Genomic DNA, 21,030 nt, shown 5'->3' with positions numbered 1-21,030 from the left:
AACACAAAGTTTCTGACGTTTGACAGTTGTGCCGGTGTTTGTGAAATTCGTTGTGTTCGTCTACTTATTCGTAAAAAGAAGAAACTAAAAACCTAAAAAAAAAAAATTAATAACCGGGATGGATAATAAAGAGTTGACTCTGGAGAGCGTGAAGGAGGCGCTCCGGGAGAGTCAGAGCCAGCCTCTTGGCAGCCTTCGCCGAGAGGTGGACTCCCTCGACGACTTCGAGCACCTGGGGCACGACAGCTCGCCCCTGAACGACGGCGGCGACTTGCTGTCCGGCTTGAAATCCGCCGCACGTGACGAGCTGGGGGTGGCGATCGATAAAGGGGATGCCAGAGCCAGTGCCGCCAACCCACTCCCCCACGAGCTGTCATCATTCGACCCGTTGCGTTCGGAGAAAGCGGACAGAAAGATGGACTCGAACCTGCTGGAGATGGGCGACACCTTCGGCCACAAGGACGACCCCAAGATGGACAAGTTCCTGCAGGATTTGGCCCCCGCCGCCCCCAAGCACGAGGAGCCGCCCGAGATCCGCGATAAGGACGACAAGGTCGCCACGCAGACGTTCATGGATTTCGAGCGCCAGGAGAAGGTGAGTCCGAAGAAGGAGGAGCCGCTGGAGAAGTACTCGGACAGCGAGCCGGACAACGACGACGACTTCAAGCCTTCCAAGTACGAGGACTTCCCCAAGAAGGCCGAGCTTCCGGAGTCGGCGTCGGCCGACTTCAAGACTGACGCCTTCAAGGACCTGGAGGAGGAGCCGCTACCTCCTAAGAAGGACTACCCGGTGGAGCCGCCGCAGCCGCCCAAGGAGAAGACGCCCGAGCCGGTGCGGAAGCTCCCGGAGCCGCCCAAGGAGCCGGTGCGGAAGCTGCCCGAGCCGGCCAAGGTGGTGTGTCGGCAGCCCGAGGAGGACGTCAAGGTGGAGCCGAAGGAGAAGAAGGCCGTCATGGACGCGGAGGCCATTTTCTGCAGGATGGGGCTAGGTGAGTGATTTGGGGGTACGTGGAGGAGGGCGGTGCGGCGATCGTTACACGGCGATGATTCATACGGACAAGGTGCATGACGCATGATTTTTTTATTTGGAAGAGTTCGGTAATGTCTCCGTTATTTAGCGGGTGCTCGCATGGATGCACAATTAGGGAAAGAATTAAGTACACCGCTGGATTTAATTGGACTCCGGTGGGATTGTTTTAATCTTTGACGTAATTAAGTAATTAAGTAAAGTGAGGTCGTTCTTTCTGAGTGATGATCACATTCCATGCAGAAATGGCAATAGTTTTTAAGTTCTTCGTCAGAATTTAATTAATATTGTGGATTTCGAGTTTTTGCGCCTGTCGAACTGAATCCTCCCACAAAATCGATTCAGTTGAAATTTGACAGCTGACGTACGCGTTTTTCAAAAAATAAACCAATACAGTTAACTCATTCTCTGCAAAAAATTGCTGACGTCATCGTAATATCGTATCACTTGAAGTGTGTCAAGTTCCGGTTCTAAAATAAGTTTTCGACAAATTTTCCGCTTTAAATTACGTATAGCTTAGTCACTTAGCCGAAGCACGCAAAATGTCGCGTCCTGTATATACGTGATTCACATTATACATGTACATTTTGAAGGAAAATTACACTGTCGATTTTATTGTTCGTTTTAGTGTTTGGTTTTCTTCCAAAAAAATTACATTTCATTGTAATATAATTTTACGCTTGCGTTGTACGTTTCCTATTTTTTGCTAATTGCGTCTAAGTAAAGTGTGTTATTGATTTTCTAGAAATCGGTGACGTCATGCGAAAATAGTACACGACTCATTTAATTTTCTTCAAGCGTATTAAAATCAATGAATATTTGTTCCCACGGTAAAGTTGATAACATTATTTCAGTCAGTTTTTAAACATACTTTGTTGGAAAATAGTTGCATGCGTGTGGTGTTTGTTGCGGTTCACAGGCGAGGAAAGTTCGGTCTAAATGACTTTCAAATTAAGTTCCGAAAATGGTACTCATAAATGCAATAAGTTAAACTCTTTCTCTTAAAAAATGCATTGATTAAGCTTTTCTAATCCCCGCAAAAATATTGCTGACGTCATTTCAAAATTATTATTCATGCTAAATAAATAACAAATTCAAGATTTATGAAACGCAACGTAAAATTTGTTTTTTTTATATTGAGACACCATAAATTTTATTTTTGAAAATTTTAGGTAATGTCACGTTTACCAATTTTCTTTCATTTTTTTTTAATTCAAAAATTATTGGTGACGCCATTTTAAAAATTATTAATCACACTAAATAAATAAGAAACTCAAGAATTTATGAGGCACAACATAAAATTTATTTATTTTTTTATTGACACCCTGTATTATTTTTCGTGTCCTGATTAGTCTCTTCTGGTTTATAACCACATTTTACTTTTGAAAAATTGATGCGACCTTGCCACTTATTCCAATTTTCTCGACATTATTTAAAAATCAAAGGAATGACTTACGCCACCAAAAATATTGGTGACGTCATTTTAAAAATTCTTAATCATATTAAATAAATATGAAATTCAAGAATTTATGAGGCGCAACGTAAAACTAGGTTTTTTTTTTATTAGAGCACTCTATTTTTTCAATTTTTTATTGGCCTTTTTTATAATCATTTTTTATTTTAAAAATTTTTTTGCGACGTTGCCACTTATTCCAATTTTCTGAACATTGTTTTTTTTTATTCAAAGGATTAACGTATTCCAACGAATATATTGCCTGCTTATAAAAGATTCTGTACGAAAAAGTCAAACTTAGCCCCGCCCACCCACCCGTTCTCTATTTTTTTTTTCTTGAGAAATAAGAAATAAACGTTATAGCAAAAGTAATATAACAAGGAAAAAATACAGTAGGCTAGTACTGGTTAAGATAAGGTTGATTTTGGCCAATGACATCTCCTCTAAGAAAAAAAGGGTGGGTGGGCGGGGCTAGTACTTGGTAAGAAAAGACTGATTTTGATAAATGATCTACTCTTCTAAGAAAATAGAACCTTGACAAGTACTAGCCCCGCCCACCCACCCTTTATTTTCTTGGAAGGATAGGTCATCTGCAAAAATCAATCTTATCTTGGCAAGTATGGGACTGATTTTTGCAAATGACATATCCTCTAAGAAAATAAGGGTGGGTGGGCGGGGCAGGTACTTGTCAAGATAAGACTGATTTTGGCAGATGAGCCACTCTTGTAAGAAAAAAAAGGGTGGGTGGGCGGGGCTAAAATTTGCTAAGGTAGGACTGAACAATATTAAGAATTGTCACTGGAACAAAGAAGGGGTGGGTAGGCGTGGCTACTGCTTCCTCATAGAACTAGAAAAAAATTAAATTTAGCCCCGCCCAAGAATTTATAAGGCTTTTTGTTTTTTTTTATTGGAACATAATATATTTTTTCATGCCCTGATTGGCCTCTTCATAACAACCATATTTTATTTTTGAAAATTTTATGCGACGTTGCCACTTATTCTCATTTTCTTGGCATTTTTTAAGAACTCAAAGGAATAATTTTACCGACAAAATTATCCGTGACATCATTTAAAAAAATATTAATCGTACTACTAAATAAATAAGAAACTCAATAATTTATGAGAGGCAACAGAAAACTTGTTTTTTTTTTATTAGAACACTATATTTTTTCAAGTTTTGATTGCCTTTTTTTATAACCATATCTTATTTTTGAAAATTTTTTGCAACGTTGCCACTTATTCCAATTTTCTCGACATTTTTTTTAGATTCAATGGATTAAAGTATTCCAACGAAAATATTGCTTGCTTATAAAAGATTCTGTAAAAATAGTCAAACTTAGCCCCGCCCACCCACCCGTTCTCTTTTTTTTTTTTTTTCTTTAGGAATAAGAAATAAATGTTATAGCAAAAGTAATATAACAAAGAAAAAATACGGGGGCTAGTACATGTTAAGATAAGCTTGGTTTTGGTTAATGACATATCTTCTAAGAAAAAAAGGGTGGGTGGGTGGGCGGGACTAGTACTTCGTAAGAAAAGACTGATTTTGGTAAATGATCTACTCTTCTAAGAAAATAGAACCTTGACAAGTACTAGCCCCGCCCACCTACCCTTTATTTTCTTGGAAGAATAGGTCATCTGCAAAAATCAATCTTATCTTGGCAAGTATGGGACTGATTTTTGCAAATCACATATCCTCTAAGAAAATAAGGGTGGGTGGGCGGGGCTGGTACTTGTCAAGATAAGACTGATTTTGGCAGATGACCCTCTTTTCTAAGAAACAAAGGGTGGGTGGGCGGGGCTAAAACTTGCTAAGGTAGCACTGAACAATATTAAGAATTGTCACTGGAACAAAGAAAGGGTGGGTAAGCGTGGCTACTGCTTGCTCATAGAAGTAGAAAAAAAAAAAAATTTAGCCCCGCCCAAGAATTTATAAGGTTAATTTTTTTATTGGACCACTACATATTTTTTCATGCCCTGATTGGCGTCTTCTTTACAACTGTATTTTATTTTTGAAAATTTGATGCGACGTTGCCACTTATTCTCATTTTCTGGGCATTTTTTAACAACTCAAAGGAATAACTTTACCGACAAAAATATCCGTGATGTCATTTAAAAAAATATTAATCGTACTAAATAAATAAGAAACTCGATAATTTATGAGAGGCAACAGAAAACTTGTTTTTTTTTTCTTTATTAGAACCCTATATTGTTTCAAGTTTTGATTGCCTTTTTTTATAACCATATCTTATTTTTGAAAATTTTTTGCAACGTTGCCACTAATTCCAATTTTCTCGACATTTTTTTTTAGATTCAAAGAATTAAAGTATTCCAACGAAAATATTGCTTGCTTATATAAGATTCTGTAAAAATAGTCAAACTTAGCCCCGCCCACCCACCCGTTCTCTATTTTTTTTTTTGTTTAGGAATAAGAAATAAATGTTATAGCAAAAATAATATAACAAAGAAAAAATACGGGGGCTAGTACATGTTAAGATAAGCTTGGTTTTGGTTAATGACATATCTTCTAAGAAAAAAAGGGTGGGTGGGTGGGCGGGACTAGTACTTCGTAAGAAAAGACTGATTTTGGTAAATGATCTACTCTTCTAAGAAAATAGAACCTTGACAAGTACTAGCCCCGCCCACCCACCCTTTATTTTCTTGGAAGAATAGGTCATCTGCAAATATCAATCTTATCTTGGCAAGTATGGGACTGATTTTTGCAGATGACCTATTCTTCCAAGAAAATACAGGGTGGGTGGGCGGGGCTGGTACTTGTCAAGATAAGACTGATTTTGGCAGATGACCCACTCTTCCAAGAAAAAAAGGGTGGGTGGGCGGGGCTAAAATTTGCCAAGGTAGGACTGAACAATATTAAGAATTGTCACTGGAACAAAGAAGGGGTGGGTAGGCGTGGCTACTGCTTGCGCATAGAACTAGAAAAAAATTAAATTTAGCCCCGCCCAATAATTGTTTTTTTATTGGAACACTACATATTTTTTCATGCCCTGATTGGCGTCTTCTTTACAACCATATTTTATTTTTGAAAAATTGATGCGACGTTGCCACTTTTTCCCATTTCTTTGTTATTTTTTAACAGCTCAAAGGAGTAACTTTACCGAGAAAAATATTCTTGACGTCATTTAAAAAAATATTAATCGTATTAAATAAATAAATAATATAAACCTCAATAATTCATGAGGTGCAACATAATTTTTTTTTCTTTTAGAACACTATATTTTTTCAAGTTTTGATTGGCCTCTTCTTTATGACCATATTTTACTTTTGAAAATTTTTTACAACGTTGCCACATTCCAATTTTCCCGACATTTTTTTTTAATTCAAAGGATTAATGTTCCAACGAAGATATTGCTTGCTTATAAAAGTTTCTTTCAGAAAAAGTCAAACTTAGCCCCGCCCACCCACCCGTTCTCTACTTTTTTTTCTTGAGAAATAAGAAATAAATGTTATAGTAAAAGTAATATAACAAAGAAAAAATACGGGGGCTAGTACTTGGTAAGAAAAGACTGATTTTGGTAAATGATCTACTCTTCTAAGAAAATAGAACCTTTACAAGTACTAGCCCCGCCCACCCACCCTTTATTTTCTTGGAAAGATAGGTCATCTGAAAAAATCAATCGTATCTTGGCAAGTATGGGACTGATTTTTGCAAATGACATATCCTATAAGAAAATAAGGGTGGGTGGACGGGGCTGGTACTTGTCAAGATAAGACTGACTTTGGCAGATGACCCACTCTTCCAAGAAAAAAAAGGGTGGGTGGGCGGGGCTAAAATTTGCTATGATAGGACTGAACAACATTAAGAATTTTCACTGGAACAAAGAGAGGGTGGGTAGGCGTGGCTACTGCCTGCTCATAGAACTAGAAAAAAATTAAATTTAGCCCCGCCCAAGAATTTATAAAGCTTGTTTTTTAATTGGAACACTACATACTTTTTCATGCCCTGATTGACGTCAAATAAATTTTTTTTTTTGGAACACTATTTTTTTTAAGTTTTAATTGATGGCTTCACAATTATACTTTATTTTTCGAAAATTTGTTGCGGCGTTGCCACTTATTGCAATTTTATTGACACTTTTTGATAAGTCAAAGGAATAACTTGCAGACAAATATATCAGTGACATCATTTAAAAAAAAATACATAATCACAATAAATAATTAAGAAATTCTAGAGTTTATGAGGCGCAAAATAAAATTCGTTTTTTTCTTGGAACACTATATTTTTTTAGTTTTATTTGAAGGCTTCACAATTATACTTTATTTTTCGAAAATTTGTTGCGGCGTTGCCACTTATTCCAGTTTTCTTGACGTTTTTTAACAATTCAAAGGAATAACAATAAAAATTCGAAATAAATACGAAATTCAGTTTTTTTTTTTGTGGAACACTATATATTTTTTATGCCTTGTTTGGCGTCTTTTATTTTTGAAAATTTGATGCGACGTTGCCACTTATTCCAATTTTATTGACACTTTTTGATAAGTCAAAGGAATAACTTGCAGACAAATATATCAGTGACATCATTTAAAAAAAAAAAATACATAATCACAATAAATAATTAAGAAATTCTAGAGTTTATGAGGCGCAAAATAAAATTCGTTTTTTTCTTGGAACACTATATTTTTTTAAGTTTTATTTGAAGGCTTCACAATTATACTTTATTTTTCGAAAATTTGTTGCGGCGGTGCCACTTATTCCAGTTTTCTTGACGTTTTTTAACAATTCAAAGGAATAACAATAAAAATTTGAAATAAATACGAAATTCAGTTTTTTTTTGTGGAACACTATATATTTTTTATGCCCTGTTTGGCGTCTTTTATTTTTGAAAATTTGATGCGACGTTGCCACTTATTTCAATTTTATTGACACTTTTTGATAAGTCAAAGGAATAACTTGCAGACAAATATATTAGTGACATCATTTAAAAAAAAAATACATAATCACAATAAATAATTAAGAAATTCTAGAGTTTATGAGGCGCAAAATAAAATTGGTTTTTTTCTTGGAACACTATATTTTTTAAGTTTTTTTTGAAGGCTTCACAATTATACTTTATTTTTCGAAAATTTGTTGCGGCGTTGCCACTTATTCCAGTTTTCTTGATGTTTTTTTAACAATTCAAAGGAATGACAATAAAAATTTGAAATAAATACGAAATTCAGTTTTTTTTTTTGTGGAACATTATATATTTGTAATGCCCTGTTTGGCGTCTTTTATTTTTGAAAATTTGATGCGACGTTGCCACTTATTGCAATTTTATTGACACTTTTTGATAAGTCAAAGGAATAACTTGCAGACAAATATATCAGTGACATCATTTAAAAAAAATTACATAATCACAATAAATAATTAAGAAATTCTAGAGTTTATGAGGCGCAAAATAAAATTCGTTTTTTTCTTGGAACACTATATTTTTTTAGTTTTATTTGAAGGCTTCACAATTATACTTTATTTTTGAAAATTTGATGCGACGTTGCCACTTCTCTCAATTTTTTTGACATTTTTTAACACTGCAAATGGGTTGTTTTTATAATACATGTAATAATGACATAATAAAATTCGATGTCCCAAATCCAACTTACTTTTTTCACCGACTTTTGGAAGGAGATAACTATAGACGAAATTTGGCCGATTTTTAAGTAGTGGGACCTCTAGTTTTGGGAACCACCTGTCTTATAAAACACCTACAGGCCACAAATGGGTGGAAACGGGTAACTCGATTATCGCATTTTACGAGCAATGAAACCTCAAGAAGCATGAAATTAATCATTCAGTGACTTAGTTACAGCGAGGTGAAACATCTGAGAATGAAAAATTTAGACAGTCGATTCTGGGCGTGTGCTCTCCATTTTTAGCCAAAACTCTCTCTCAGTCCGATTGTGTGAACGAAATCATTCAGAAAAAATCCGACACTTCACGATTAAAAATAAAACACTGTAATCTAATTTTGAAGTAACGCGTTATTTGTGCGCTATCTGCATATTTAAATATAGAGGCGTCAGTTTTAAATTGGGACTATTATATCAATTCATGGTTGGAAGTGCTTTATCTTTCCGAGCACAATGCAATTTTTAACCTGGCTTTTTTTGAATAAAATGATTCACACGTCGCTAACGACCGGAAAGCAAAAAATGTTCTTCTGAAGCAGCCTCAATTTTTACAAAGATTCCGTTATTATTGTAAATATTTATTTAATAAGAACAAATATTTGCAAGAGAATAGATTGTATTTTAATTGTGTGCCGTATTCTGCAGTGCTCGGCACGAGGACGTTGACTTCAAACCGGAACTGAAATTTTGTTGCCAAGTGCAGATATGCTCGTCCACTAAGAACCACTATTAATAAGAAACAAAGCAAAAAATAAATAATAAGCAGGCGTAACAGGTGTCACTATATATCATTTTTTGTTTTGCCAAAAACAAAAGACTATTTTTGTTGTAAAAAATGACGACTGCCCTGTTCCACATCATGTCACTCTCCCCCAATTATCGTGTTTGCGCTAACCTCATTGTTATAAATAATGCACCTCTGTTGTTAGCAAAGCGGCGACATTTTTTCCTTGGATGACGTCACGTGCAGCCATGCAAATATTTATCGAGCCGTGTTATATTTTACTCGGATCGCAGCCGAGTGTGTACAGTTCGCTTATTAAAACAATTTTATTCGTCGCAGCTGTGCCATCTTCCAAAAGCCGTCCGTCGTGTGTTTTGACGAGCGGGCTATAAATAATCCGAGTACGATCCTGCTGCTAGGGCCATTATCGATTCAACGATACGGAACGATATTGAGGCATTGTTCGGCGGAGCAGGTTGGGAAGTTGAGACGCAGATGAGGATTTTTCTATGGAAATGTAGCTCTGACCAAGGTGACGATTTCTAAGTCACGGATCGTGAGTCATGGAGTTATTTTTGAAAACGCGTAATTGAACGTTGAACGAGATGAGCGGGGATTGATTGGGAAATTTCGGAGATTGTTGAGCGGGTTCGGAGTTATTCGAGCGTATCGAGGTGGATTTTTTTTTTTTGGAAAGTTTGCGGTAGGCAACCAGTTTTACAAGTTTTCGAGTAGCTAATGTACTAAAAGTTTCGGGAGTGTTTTATTTGTTGTTTGTTCGGGAGTTGTAGAGGTTTCAATAAGCGAGTATTGGACTCAGGGGAATTGTCGAACTAAGAAGTTCGTAATTTTCGATTTTGGTGGCAGTTTAAGGGCTGAAAACGATACATTGAATGCGGTGGAAACCTTGACGGAATTTTTGTTTTAAAATTTGGCATTGGTGTTTATTATCGTGTAGTTTGGCAACAACTAAAAGTACTAAAGTTTAATGTTTGTGCAAGTAATGGGTACATATTTAATTTATCCGAGAAAATTTAAATGTTTATCACCTGCAACGCATCGACTTGTAAATTTAGTTTTTTTGAACAAGAAACTGATAATAAAAAAATAAAAATAAATAAAAATCTAATGATTTCAATTTATAAAAATGCTTGAAAATTTTGAAAATGAAATCTTTAAAACAAAATTGTGGCCAAAAATTTTACATTTTCTAGACGAGCAATAATTTAATTAAAAAAAAAAAAACAAAATCTGCTATCAAGAACCTGGCGACCAAAATTTAGAACTTCGAAAATATTTAAAAAATTTTAAAACTGGTTTCAATGTGATAAATAGTGAAGACTAAACGCTTGAAAAACAAAATCAGGATTCAAGGTTCTCTAGATGTTATAAATACAAAAAAACATGTACAGAATTTTATTTGTAAAATTATTTATCAGAAGAAAATTTGAATTCTGAAAATATTTCCAAATTTTGAAAAACTCTCAGTAATTTTGACTTTTGAAAATACTTGAAAAATTTTGAAAACTAGTGTCAGTACGAGAAATTCTAACACCGAAACATTTAAAACAAAATCAGTTTGTTGGGTTGTTTAAATTAGTAGCCAAAAATTTTTACGTTTTCTAGACGAGAAAAATTTAAATTAAAAAAAATATGTAGAATCTACGAGAGACTTGAAAATGATAAATATTCTATGAAAGTTTTGTAAGAACGGCTATCAAGAACCTGGCGACCAAAATTTTGAATTTTGAAAATATTTAAAAAATTTTAAAACTGCTTTCAATGTGATAAATATTGAAGACTACACGCTTGAAAAATAAAGTCAGGATTCAAGGTTCCCTAGATGTTATAAATAAGAAAAAAACATCTACAGGATTTGATTTGGAAAATTATGTATCAGAAGAAAATTTGAATTCTGAAAATATTTCCAAATTTTGAAAAACTCCAAGTAATTTTGACTTTTGAAAATACTTGAAAAATTTCGAAAACTAGTGTCAGTACGAGAAATTTAAAACAAAATCAGTTTGTTGGGTTGTCTAAATTAGTACCCAAAAATTTTTACGTTTTCTAGACGAGAAGAATTGAAAACAAAAAAAAATATATAAAATCTGCAAGAAACTTGAAAATGATAAATATTCTATCAAAGTTTTGTAAGAACAGCTATCAAGAACGTGGCGACTAAAATTTAGAACTTTGAAAATATTTAAAAAATTTTAAAATTGGTTTCAATGTGATAAATAGTGAAGACTAAACGCTTGAAAAACAAAATCAGGATTCAAGGTTCTCTAGATGTTATAAATACGAAAAAAACATCTACAGAATTTTATTTGTAAAATTATTTATCAGAAGAAAATTTGAATTCTGAAAATATTTCCGAATTTTGAAAAACTCTCAGTAATTTTGACTTTTGAAAATACTTGAAAAATTTTGAAAACTAGTGTCAGTACGAGAAATTCTATAACCGAAACATTTAAAACAAAATCAGTTTGTTGGGTTGTTTAAATTAGTAGCCAAAAATTTTTACGTTTTCTAGACGAGAAAAATTTAAATTAAAAAAAATATGTAAAATCTACGAGAGACTTGAAAATGATAAATATTCTATGAAAGTTTTGTAAGAACAGCTATCAAGAACCTGGCGACCAAAATTTTGAATTTTGAAAATATTTAAAAAAATTTAAAACTGCTTTCAATGTGATAAATATTGAAGACTAAACGCTTGAAAAACAAAATCAGGATTTAAGGTTCTCTAGATGTTACAAATAAGAAAAAAAAACATCTACAGGATTTGATTTATAAAAATATTTATCAGAAGAAATTTTGAGTTCTGAAGATATTTCCAAATTTTGAAAAACTCTGGTAATTTTGACTTTTGAAAATACTTCAAAAATGTTGAAAATTGGTGTGAGTACGAGAAATTCTATAACGGAAACATTTAAAACAAAATCAGTTTGTTGGGTTGTTTAAATTAGTAGCCAAAAATTTTTACGTTTTCTAGACGAGAAAAATTTAAAATAAAAAATATATATATAAAATCTGCAAGAAACTTGAAAATGATAAATATTCTATCCAAGTTTTGTAAGAACAGCTATCAAGAACCTGGCGACCAAAATTTTGAATTTTGAAAATATTTAAAAAAATTTAAAACTGCTTTCAATGTGATAAATAGTGAAGACTAAACGCTTGAAAAACAAAATCAGGATTCAAAGTTCTCTAGATGTTATGAATAAGAAAAAAACATCTACAGGATTTGATTTGTAAAATTATTTATCAGAAGAAATTTTGAGTTCTGAAGATATTTCCAAATTTTGAAAAACTCTGGTAATTTTGACTTTTGAAAATACTTTAAAAATTTTGAAAATTGGTGTGAGTACGAGAAATTCTATAACCGAAATATTTAAAACAAAGTCAGTTTGTTGGGTTGTCTAAATTAGTAGCCAAAAATTTTTTACGTTTTCTAGACGAGAAAAATTTAAAATAAAAAAAATATATAAAATCTGCAAGAAACTTGAAAATGATAAATATTCTATTAAAGTCTTGTAAGAACAGCTATCAAGAACCTGGCGACCAAAATTTTGAATTTTGAAAATATTTAAAAAAATTTAAAACTGCTTTCAATGTGATAAATAGTGAAGACTAAACGCTTGAAAAACAAAATCAGGATTCAAAGTTCTCTAGATGTTATGAATAAGAAAAAAACATCTACAGGATTTGATTTGTAAAATTATTTATCAGAAGAAATTTTGAGTTCTGAAGATATTTCCAAATTTTGAAAAACTCTGGTAATTTTGACTTTTGAAAATACTTTAAAAATTTTGAAAATTGGTGTGAGTACGAGAAATTCTATAACCGAAATATTTAAAACAAAGTCAGTTTGTTGGGTTGTCTAAATTAGTAGCCAAAAATTTTTTACGTTTTCTAGACGAGAAAAATTTAAAATAAAAAAAATATATAAAATCTGCAAGAAACTTGAAAATGATAAATATTCTATTAAAGTCTTGTAAGAACAGCTATCAAGAACCTGGCGACCAAAATTTTGAATTTTGAAAATATTAAAAAAAAAAAAATTTTGAGTTCTGAAAATTTCAGAATTTCGAAAAAAATCTAGTAATTTTGACTTCTGAAAATATTTGAAAAATTTTAAAACTGCTTTCAGTACGAGAAGTTCTGAAAAAAAACATTTAAAACAAAATCAAAGTTGCTAGGTTCTCTAAATCGATAACAAAAAATTTTTATGTTTTCTACACGATAAAAATTTCAATTAAAAAAAAAAAAATTCCAAGAATCTTGAAAATAACAAATATTCTATGGAAGTTTTATAAAATTATCTATCAAGAATCTGGCGACTAAAATTTCGAATTTTGAAAATATTTAAAAATTCCTAAAACTGGTTTCAATGTGCTAAATATTGATGACTAAACATTTAAAAACAAAATCAGGATTCAAGGTTCCTTGGATGTCGTGAATTAAAAAAAATCTACGGAATTTGTTTTGTAAAATTATTCATCAGAGGAAATTTTGGGTTATGAAAATATTTCAGAATTTCGAAAAAATCTAGTAATTTCGACTTCTGAAAATATTTGAAAAATTTTAAAACTGCTTTCAGTACGAGAAGTTCTGAAAAAAAAAACATTTACAACAAAATCAAGTTGCTAGGTCCTCTAAATCAATAACAAAAAATGTTTATATTTTCTAGACGACAAAAATTTCAATTAAAAAAAAATAAAATTACAAGAAACTTGAAAATAACAAATATTCTATGAAAGTTTTATTAAATTATCTATCAAGAACCTTGCGACTAAAATTTTGAATTTTGAAAATATTTAAAAATCCCTAAAACTGGTTTCAATGTGATAAATATTGACGACTAAACATTTAAAAACAAAATCAGGATTCAAGATTCTCTGGATGTCGTAAATTAAAAAAAAATCTACGGAATTTGTTTTGTAAAATTATTCATCAGAGGAAATTTTGAGTTCTGAAAATATTTCAGAATTTCGAAATAATCTAGTAATTTTGACTTCTGAAAATATTTGAAAAATTTTAAAACTGCTTTCAGTACGAAAAGTTCAGAAAAAAAAACATTTAAAACAAAATCAAGTTGCTAGGTTCTCTAAATCAATAACAAAAAAATTGGTCTAAAGAGTTTAGACAGTACTTCCCTCGCTGTCGGAAATTTGACGACTGCATGCCTATTGTGTTTTTTTTTCTCATTACATTTTTGTAGTGGGAATTTAAAAAAAAATTGCGATGACGTCATCAACATTTTTGCAAGGACACGTATATCAGTTATGATAGATGTAGTGTAATACTAAGAATAAAATTATTATATTCTCAAATTTTCGGGAAAATGAATTGGGTCGTTTGAATATTGATTTGTAATAATCAATAAAATAACGAAACAATTTACTCACGTATACCTACGTATCAGAGGCAACTGAAAATCGTGTATGTATGTACATTCTTAATTTAAGATGACAGGCGTAACAGCATACGCGAGAGCCAAACAGAGAAACTGTAAACAAAACGACCGTCGGTTTTATTGCTTCGACTTCCGCTTATTATATAAAACATTGGGTTTTATTTTAATTCTTGACGGTGAAATTCACAATTGGTTGATTATAAACATGTCTATTTCACATTCGCGGAATCAAGTGAACGCATAAAACAAATGCAGGTCTGTAATGTTAAAGTCGATGTAAATAAGCGTGCTACCCTTATGTTTCAACCGAGTTTTTCCTTTAACAAATTTTGTGTCTACCAAATTGGGTTGGTTGGGGTGTAATACTAATAATAAGTGTTGCCTTTAATTTAATCAATAAAATAAATTGACTTCATTAATTTTTTTGAACCACCTCTTAAGAAAATCTAAAAAATATGAATGGAATGATAAATCACAAGTACAAACTCATCATATTTTTTGCATTTTAGATAGGATTTATTCAGCAAAATTTAAGGGTGACGTCATCAATTTTTTTAGGAGGGATGAACAAATACATTTTGAACAAAAGTTTACCATGCTTATAATAACTTTAAAATATTCCCAAGATTTCAAAGCATTCGGTTTTGTAATTCCTGATTAAATCGATAAAATAAATTCACGCCTTCATTAATTTTTTTGAGTCACCCTGCATATGCAAATCCAAAAATATGAATGGAATGATAAATCACAAGTACAGACTCATCATATTTTGTACATTTTAGATACGATTTATTCGGAAAACTTTTGAGCTGACGTCATCAGTTTTTTGTAGAAGATAACCAAATATATTTTGACTAAAAATTTATTATGCTCTTTATAACCTTAAAACATCTGCAAGATTTCAAAGCATTCGGTTTTGTAGTTCCTGATTAAATCAATAAAATAAATTTACGCATTCATTAATTTTTTTGAGTCACTCTGTATATGCAAATCCAAAAAATATGAATGGAGTGATAAATGACAAGTACAGGCTCGTCATATTTTGTACATTTTAGATATGATTTATTCGGCAAACTTTCGAGCTGACGTCATCAAGTTTTTGGAGGGGATAAGCAAATATATTTTGACTAAACATTTATTATGCTCTTTATGACCTTAAAACATCTGCAAGATTTCAGAGCATTCGGTTTTGTAGTTCCTGATTAAATCAATAAAATATATTTACGCATTCATTAATTTTTTTGAGTCACCCTGTATATGCAAATCCAAAAAATATTAATGGAGTGATAGTTCACAAGTACAGACTCATCATATTTTGTACATTTTAGATATGATTTATTCCACAAACTTTTGAGCTGACGTCATCAAGTTTTTGGAGGGGATAAGCAAATATTTTTTGACTAAAGATTTATGATGCTCTTTATAGCCTTAAAACATCTGCAACATTTCAAAGCATTCTGGTTAGCAGATTAAAAATTAAATTTCAAAATGTTGTTTTATAATTTTGATTTTTTTTCCAAAAATCTGGACGTTTCGGGTGAAAAGTCGATTCAGAGTTGTAAACTACATGTGTAGGACTATGTTATTTTATACAATTGAAAACCCATTTACTATGTACAATTTTGAAGTGACGTCATCGCTTTAGTGGTGGGGATGATTCGACAAATTTTGGTTAGCGTTTTACCATCTACATGATATTCTTAATATAAGTACAAAATTTTACAACAATCGGTCGAGTACTTTCGGAGATTATCTGTCTAATAAAAATCCGTGACAACAGACGGACAGACGGACAGACGGACAGACGGACGGACAGACGGACAGACGGACAGACGGACAGACAGACGGAAATGGGAGACCTATTTCTTCGTCTTCTAGGGGTCATGAAAGATCGAGAAAACGTAAAAGTAGAGAGTCGGCCGACGGACTCGATTACAATACTTCCTTTGCTTACGCTCGGGAAGTAAAAACTTTATATTTCCTAGACGACAAAAATTTCAATATAAAAAAAATTGGTCTAAAGAGTTTAGACAGTACTTCCCTCGCTGTCGGAAACTTGACGACTGCATGCCTATTGTGTTTTTTTTTTCTCATTACATTTTTGTCGTGGGAATTTAAAAAAAAATTGTGATGACGTCATCAACATTTTTGCAAGGACACGTATATCAGTTGGGATAGATGTAGTGTAATACTAAGAATAAAATTATTGTATTCCCAAATTTTCGGGAAAATGAATTGGGTCGTTTTGAATATTGATTTCTTATAATCAATAAAATAACGAAACAATTTACTCAGGTATACGGCGCCGGTGTGTAATATCTAGAGAGCGGATTTTTGTCGGGCTAGGCAAGGCCAAACTCGGTACGGCTCGTACGGGATGCGAATTTATTGCGATTGCGGACTGCACTTCGTTTATTTGAGATTAGAATAAAGCTGTTTTGTTGCACTCTGCTGTTAATCCCCGTTCTCATTTACTTAGCCGTTTGATTAATAAAACGTTAATTATATTTATGGAATTAGCACCGATTAAACGTGACGTAGCCCGACAAAAATCCGCTGTCTGGTAATATGAAAGGCAACTGAAAATCGTTTATGTATAAACATTCTTAATTTAAGATGACAAGCGTAACAGCATACGTGAGAGTCAAACAGAAAAACTGTAAACAAAACGACCATCGGTTTTATTGCTTCGACTTCCGCTTATTATATAAAACATTGGGTTTTATTTTAATTCTTGACGGTGAAATTCACAATTGGTTGATTATAAACATGTCTATTCCACATTCGCGGAACCAAGTGAGCGCATAAAACAAATGCAGGTCTGTAATGTTAAAGTCGATGTAAATAAGCGTGCTACCCTTATGTTTCAACCGAGTTTTTCCTTTAACAAATTTTGTGTCTACCAAATTGGGTTGGTTGGGGTGTAATACTAATAATAAGTGTTGCCTTTAATTTAATCAATAAAATAAATTGATTTCATTAATTTTTTTGAACCACCTCTTAAGAAAATCTAAAAAATATGAATGGAATGATATTCACAAGTACAAACTCATCATATTTTTTGCATTTTAGATAGGATTTATTCAGCAAAATTTAAGGGTGACGTCGTCAATTTTTTTAGGAGGGATGAACAAATACATTTTGAACAAAAGTTTACCATGCTTATAATAACTTTAAAATATTCCCAAGATTTCAAAGCATTCGGTTTTGTAATTCCTGATTAAATCGATAAAATAAATTCACGCCTTCATTAATTTTTTTGAGTCACCCTGCATATGCAAATCCAAAAATATGAATGGAATGATAAATCACAAGTACAGACTCATCATATTTTGTACATTTTAGATACGATTTATTCGGCAAACTTTTGAGCTGACGTCATCAGTTTTTTGTAGAAGATAACCAAATATATTTTGACTAAAAATTTATTATGCTCTTTATAACCTTAAAACATCTGCAAGATTTCAAAGCATTCGGTTTGGTAGTTCCTGATTAAATCAATAAAATAAATTTACGCATTCATTAATTTTTTTGAGTCACCCTGTATATGCAAATCGAAAAAAATTGAATGGAATGATAAATCACAAGAAGAGACTCACCATATTTTGTACATTTTAGATAGGATTTATTCAGCAAAATTTTGTGGTGACGTCATAAATTTTTTAGGGGGGACGACCAAATACATTTTGATCAAAAATTTACCATGCTTATGATAATTTTAAAATATCTTCAAGATTTCGAAGCATTCGGTTTTGTAGTTCCTGAGTAAATCAGTAAAATAAATTTACGCTTTCATTTATTTTCTTGAATCACCCTGTATATGCAAATCCAAAAAATATGAATGGAGTGATAGATCACAAGTACAGACTGATCATATTTTGTACATTTTAGATATGATTTATTCGGCAAATTTTCGAGCTGACGTCATCAAGTTTTTGGACGGGATAAGCAAATATATTTTGACTAAACATTTATTATGCTCTTTATAACCTTAAAACATCTGCAAGATGTCAGAGCATTCCGTTTTGTAGTTCCTGATTAAATCAATAAAATATATTTACGCATTCATTAATTTTTTTGAGTCACTCTGTATATGCAAATCCAAAAAATATGAATGGAATGATAAATGACAAGTACAGACTCATCATATTTTGTACATTTTAGATATGATTTATTCGGCAAACTTTCGAGCTGACGTCATCAATTTTTTGGAGGGGATAAGCAAATATATTTTGACTAAACATTTATTATGCTCTTTATAGCCTTAAAACATCTGCAAGATTTCAAAGCATTCGGTTTTGTAGTTTCTGAGTAAATCAGTAAAATAAATTTACGCATTCATTAATTTTTTTGAGTCACCCTGTATATTCAAATCCAAAAAATATGAATGGAGTGATAGATCACAAGTACAGACTCATCATATTTTGTACATTTTAGATATGATTTATTCCGCAAACTTTTGAGCTGACGTCATCAAGTTTTTGGAGGGGATAAGCAAATATTTTTTGAATAAAAATTTATTATGCTCTTTATAGCCTTAAAACATCTGCAACATTTTAAAGCATTCTGGTTAGCAGATTAAAAATTAAATTTCAAAATGTTGTTTTATAATTTTGATTTTTTTTCCAAAAATCTGGACGTTTCGGGTGAAAAGTCGATTCAGAGTTGTAAACTACATGTGTAGGACTATGTTATTTTATACAATTGAAAACCCATTTACTATGTACAATTTTGAAGTGACGTCATCGCATTACTGGTGGGGATGATTAGACAAATTTTGGTTAGCGTTTTACCATCTACATGATATTCTTAATATAAGTACAAAATTTCACAACAATCGGTCGAGTACTTTCGGAGATTATCTGTCTAATAAAAATCCGGGACGGCAGACGGACGGACAGACGGACAGACGGACAGACGGACAGACGGACAGACGGACAGACGGACAGACAGACGGAAATGGGAGACCTATTTCTTCGTCTTCTAGGGGTCATGAAAGATCGAGAAAACGTAAAAGTAGAGATTCGGCCGACGGACTCGATTACAATACTTCCTTTGCTTACGCTCGGGAAGTAAAAATAATAATAAAATTACAAGAAACTTGAAAATAACAAATATTCTATGTAAGTTTTATAAAATTATCGATCAAGAACCTGGCTACTAAAATTTTGAATTTTGATAATATTTAAAAATTTCTAAAAATGCTTTCAGTGCGATTAATTTTGAAAACTAAACATTTAAAAATAAATTCAGGATTCAAGGTCCTTTCGATGTTGTCAATTAAAAAAAAACATTTGCCGGACTTGAACTGTAATATTTATTTACAAGAAGAAATTTTGAGTTCTGAAATATATTAGAATTTTGAAAAATATAATAATTTTGACTTTTGAAAATATTTAAAAATTTGGAAAACTGCTTCCAGTACGATAATATAACTCTAGTAAGCTATGAAAACGAAACATTTAAAACAAAGTGACGTTGCTACGTTCTCTAAAAGAATAACCAAAAATGCTCATGTTTTCTAGAAGACAAACTAAAAAAAAATAAAAAAAATAAAAAAAATTATGAAAAAAAAAATGCGACAAAACAGGTAATTTAATTAATTCGTTTTTACAAGAAATTCGAAGTGTAAGCAATTATTTCTTCCTTATTTTGATTTAAAAGACATCAAATTACCCCAACTTTTTAGTACTCGTTAATTAAAATTATTACGAAACCTTTATAAATTCACATCGTAACATAATACGCAAAAACGACCCGACTCTTTCAATTAAAATTACAAACCCCACCGTTTCACGTCCATTTTTTGCCAAAAACAAAGAAACCGAATAAACTGCCAACAAAACAGAGAACAGACAAATCCAGCCCCCAACCATCTGCACTCCGACAGCTTCAGACATTGATTTCTGCCCCCGACACACCATTAGCTAGCAAACATCGTCCACCATTCCGTTCTACCTTTTAGCAAACGACGGCAAACCCCCTTTTTCCGACCTAAAATATGAAACCGTAATTTACTTAATTACCCGCATCGTCACTCCCCAAACAAAGGGATGAATTTTTCATATGCCCTCTTTCTTTTCTCTCTCGTTTCCGGACGCGCCGACACGTTCTCTCATGACATGGCAACGGCACGACGAACTCTGCAGCCGCAAAAAATCCCCAAGAAATAGTCAAGCCTCCGGCAACGTCGGGACCACGATCACGACATTCACTTATCGAACAGCCGTAGATACGCGACGTACCGTTAGAATTTATTACGCTGAGACACATGAAAGTTGAAATGTCAAAAAATAAAAGGAGCTTGCGGGTTCGTTAAGGTGCGTTCAGATGGCCCGAGACGATCGATAGCTGCAGCAGGATGTGCTGTGTCAATACTACGCGTGATCAGCCTGTATATGCAGTAGTGGTGAATTTTCGAGAGATAAATCACTCACTGTCAGTTGAGTTTTGCAAGTTTTTGCGGGTTTTTTAGATTGATCGAAAACCGAAACGTCGGAGGGTTAAATTGATATGTTTGGCTTATTATTAGTTTTATCTTTAATAAAAAACCGGTTCGTTTAATCAAACAATTTTCCGGTTACATGCTGATAAAATCCATCAGTGGCATAAAACCACTGGTGGAGATATTTGCCCGGGTTTCAATACAGTGTGGTCTGATAATAATTTTAATCTATTATGGAATTATTTACAAATATATGAAATCAAGTTGGCTTTGAAATTTTGCCAATTTGCCGCTTCGTTGTGATGATGTATGGTCGCCTGTCACACACGTCAATTAT

At 32.6% G+C, this 21,030-nt stretch overlaps 1 protein-coding gene across 2 annotated transcripts in view; it reads left to right on the top strand.

The window, feature by feature from the left end:
* The window catches only part of LOC135141039 (reticulon-1-A), a 66,252-nt gene continuing 45,222 nt past the window's right edge, over positions 1 to 21,030 (top strand). For both annotated transcript variants that reach the window (XM_064071865.1, XM_064071863.1), the window contains exon 1: positions 1 to 989. In XM_064071865.1, coding sequence (XP_063927935.1) covers positions 119 to 989 — 871 coding nt within the window. In that variant the 5' untranslated portion in view covers positions 1 to 118. The remainder of the gene's footprint in view (positions 990 to 21,030) is intronic.

The sequence above is a fragment of the Zophobas morio genome, unplaced genomic scaffold (assembly GCF_036711695.1).
Source record: "Zophobas morio isolate AGI-343-1 ecotype UQ-CSIRO unplaced genomic scaffold, CSIRO_AGI_Zmor_V1 ptg000041l, whole genome shotgun sequence".
NCBI lineage: Eukaryota > Metazoa > Arthropoda > Insecta > Coleoptera > Tenebrionidae > Zophobas > Zophobas morio.
Note: the sequence above shows the minus strand (reverse complement) of the source record. Positions and strands in the feature narration are given on the sequence as shown.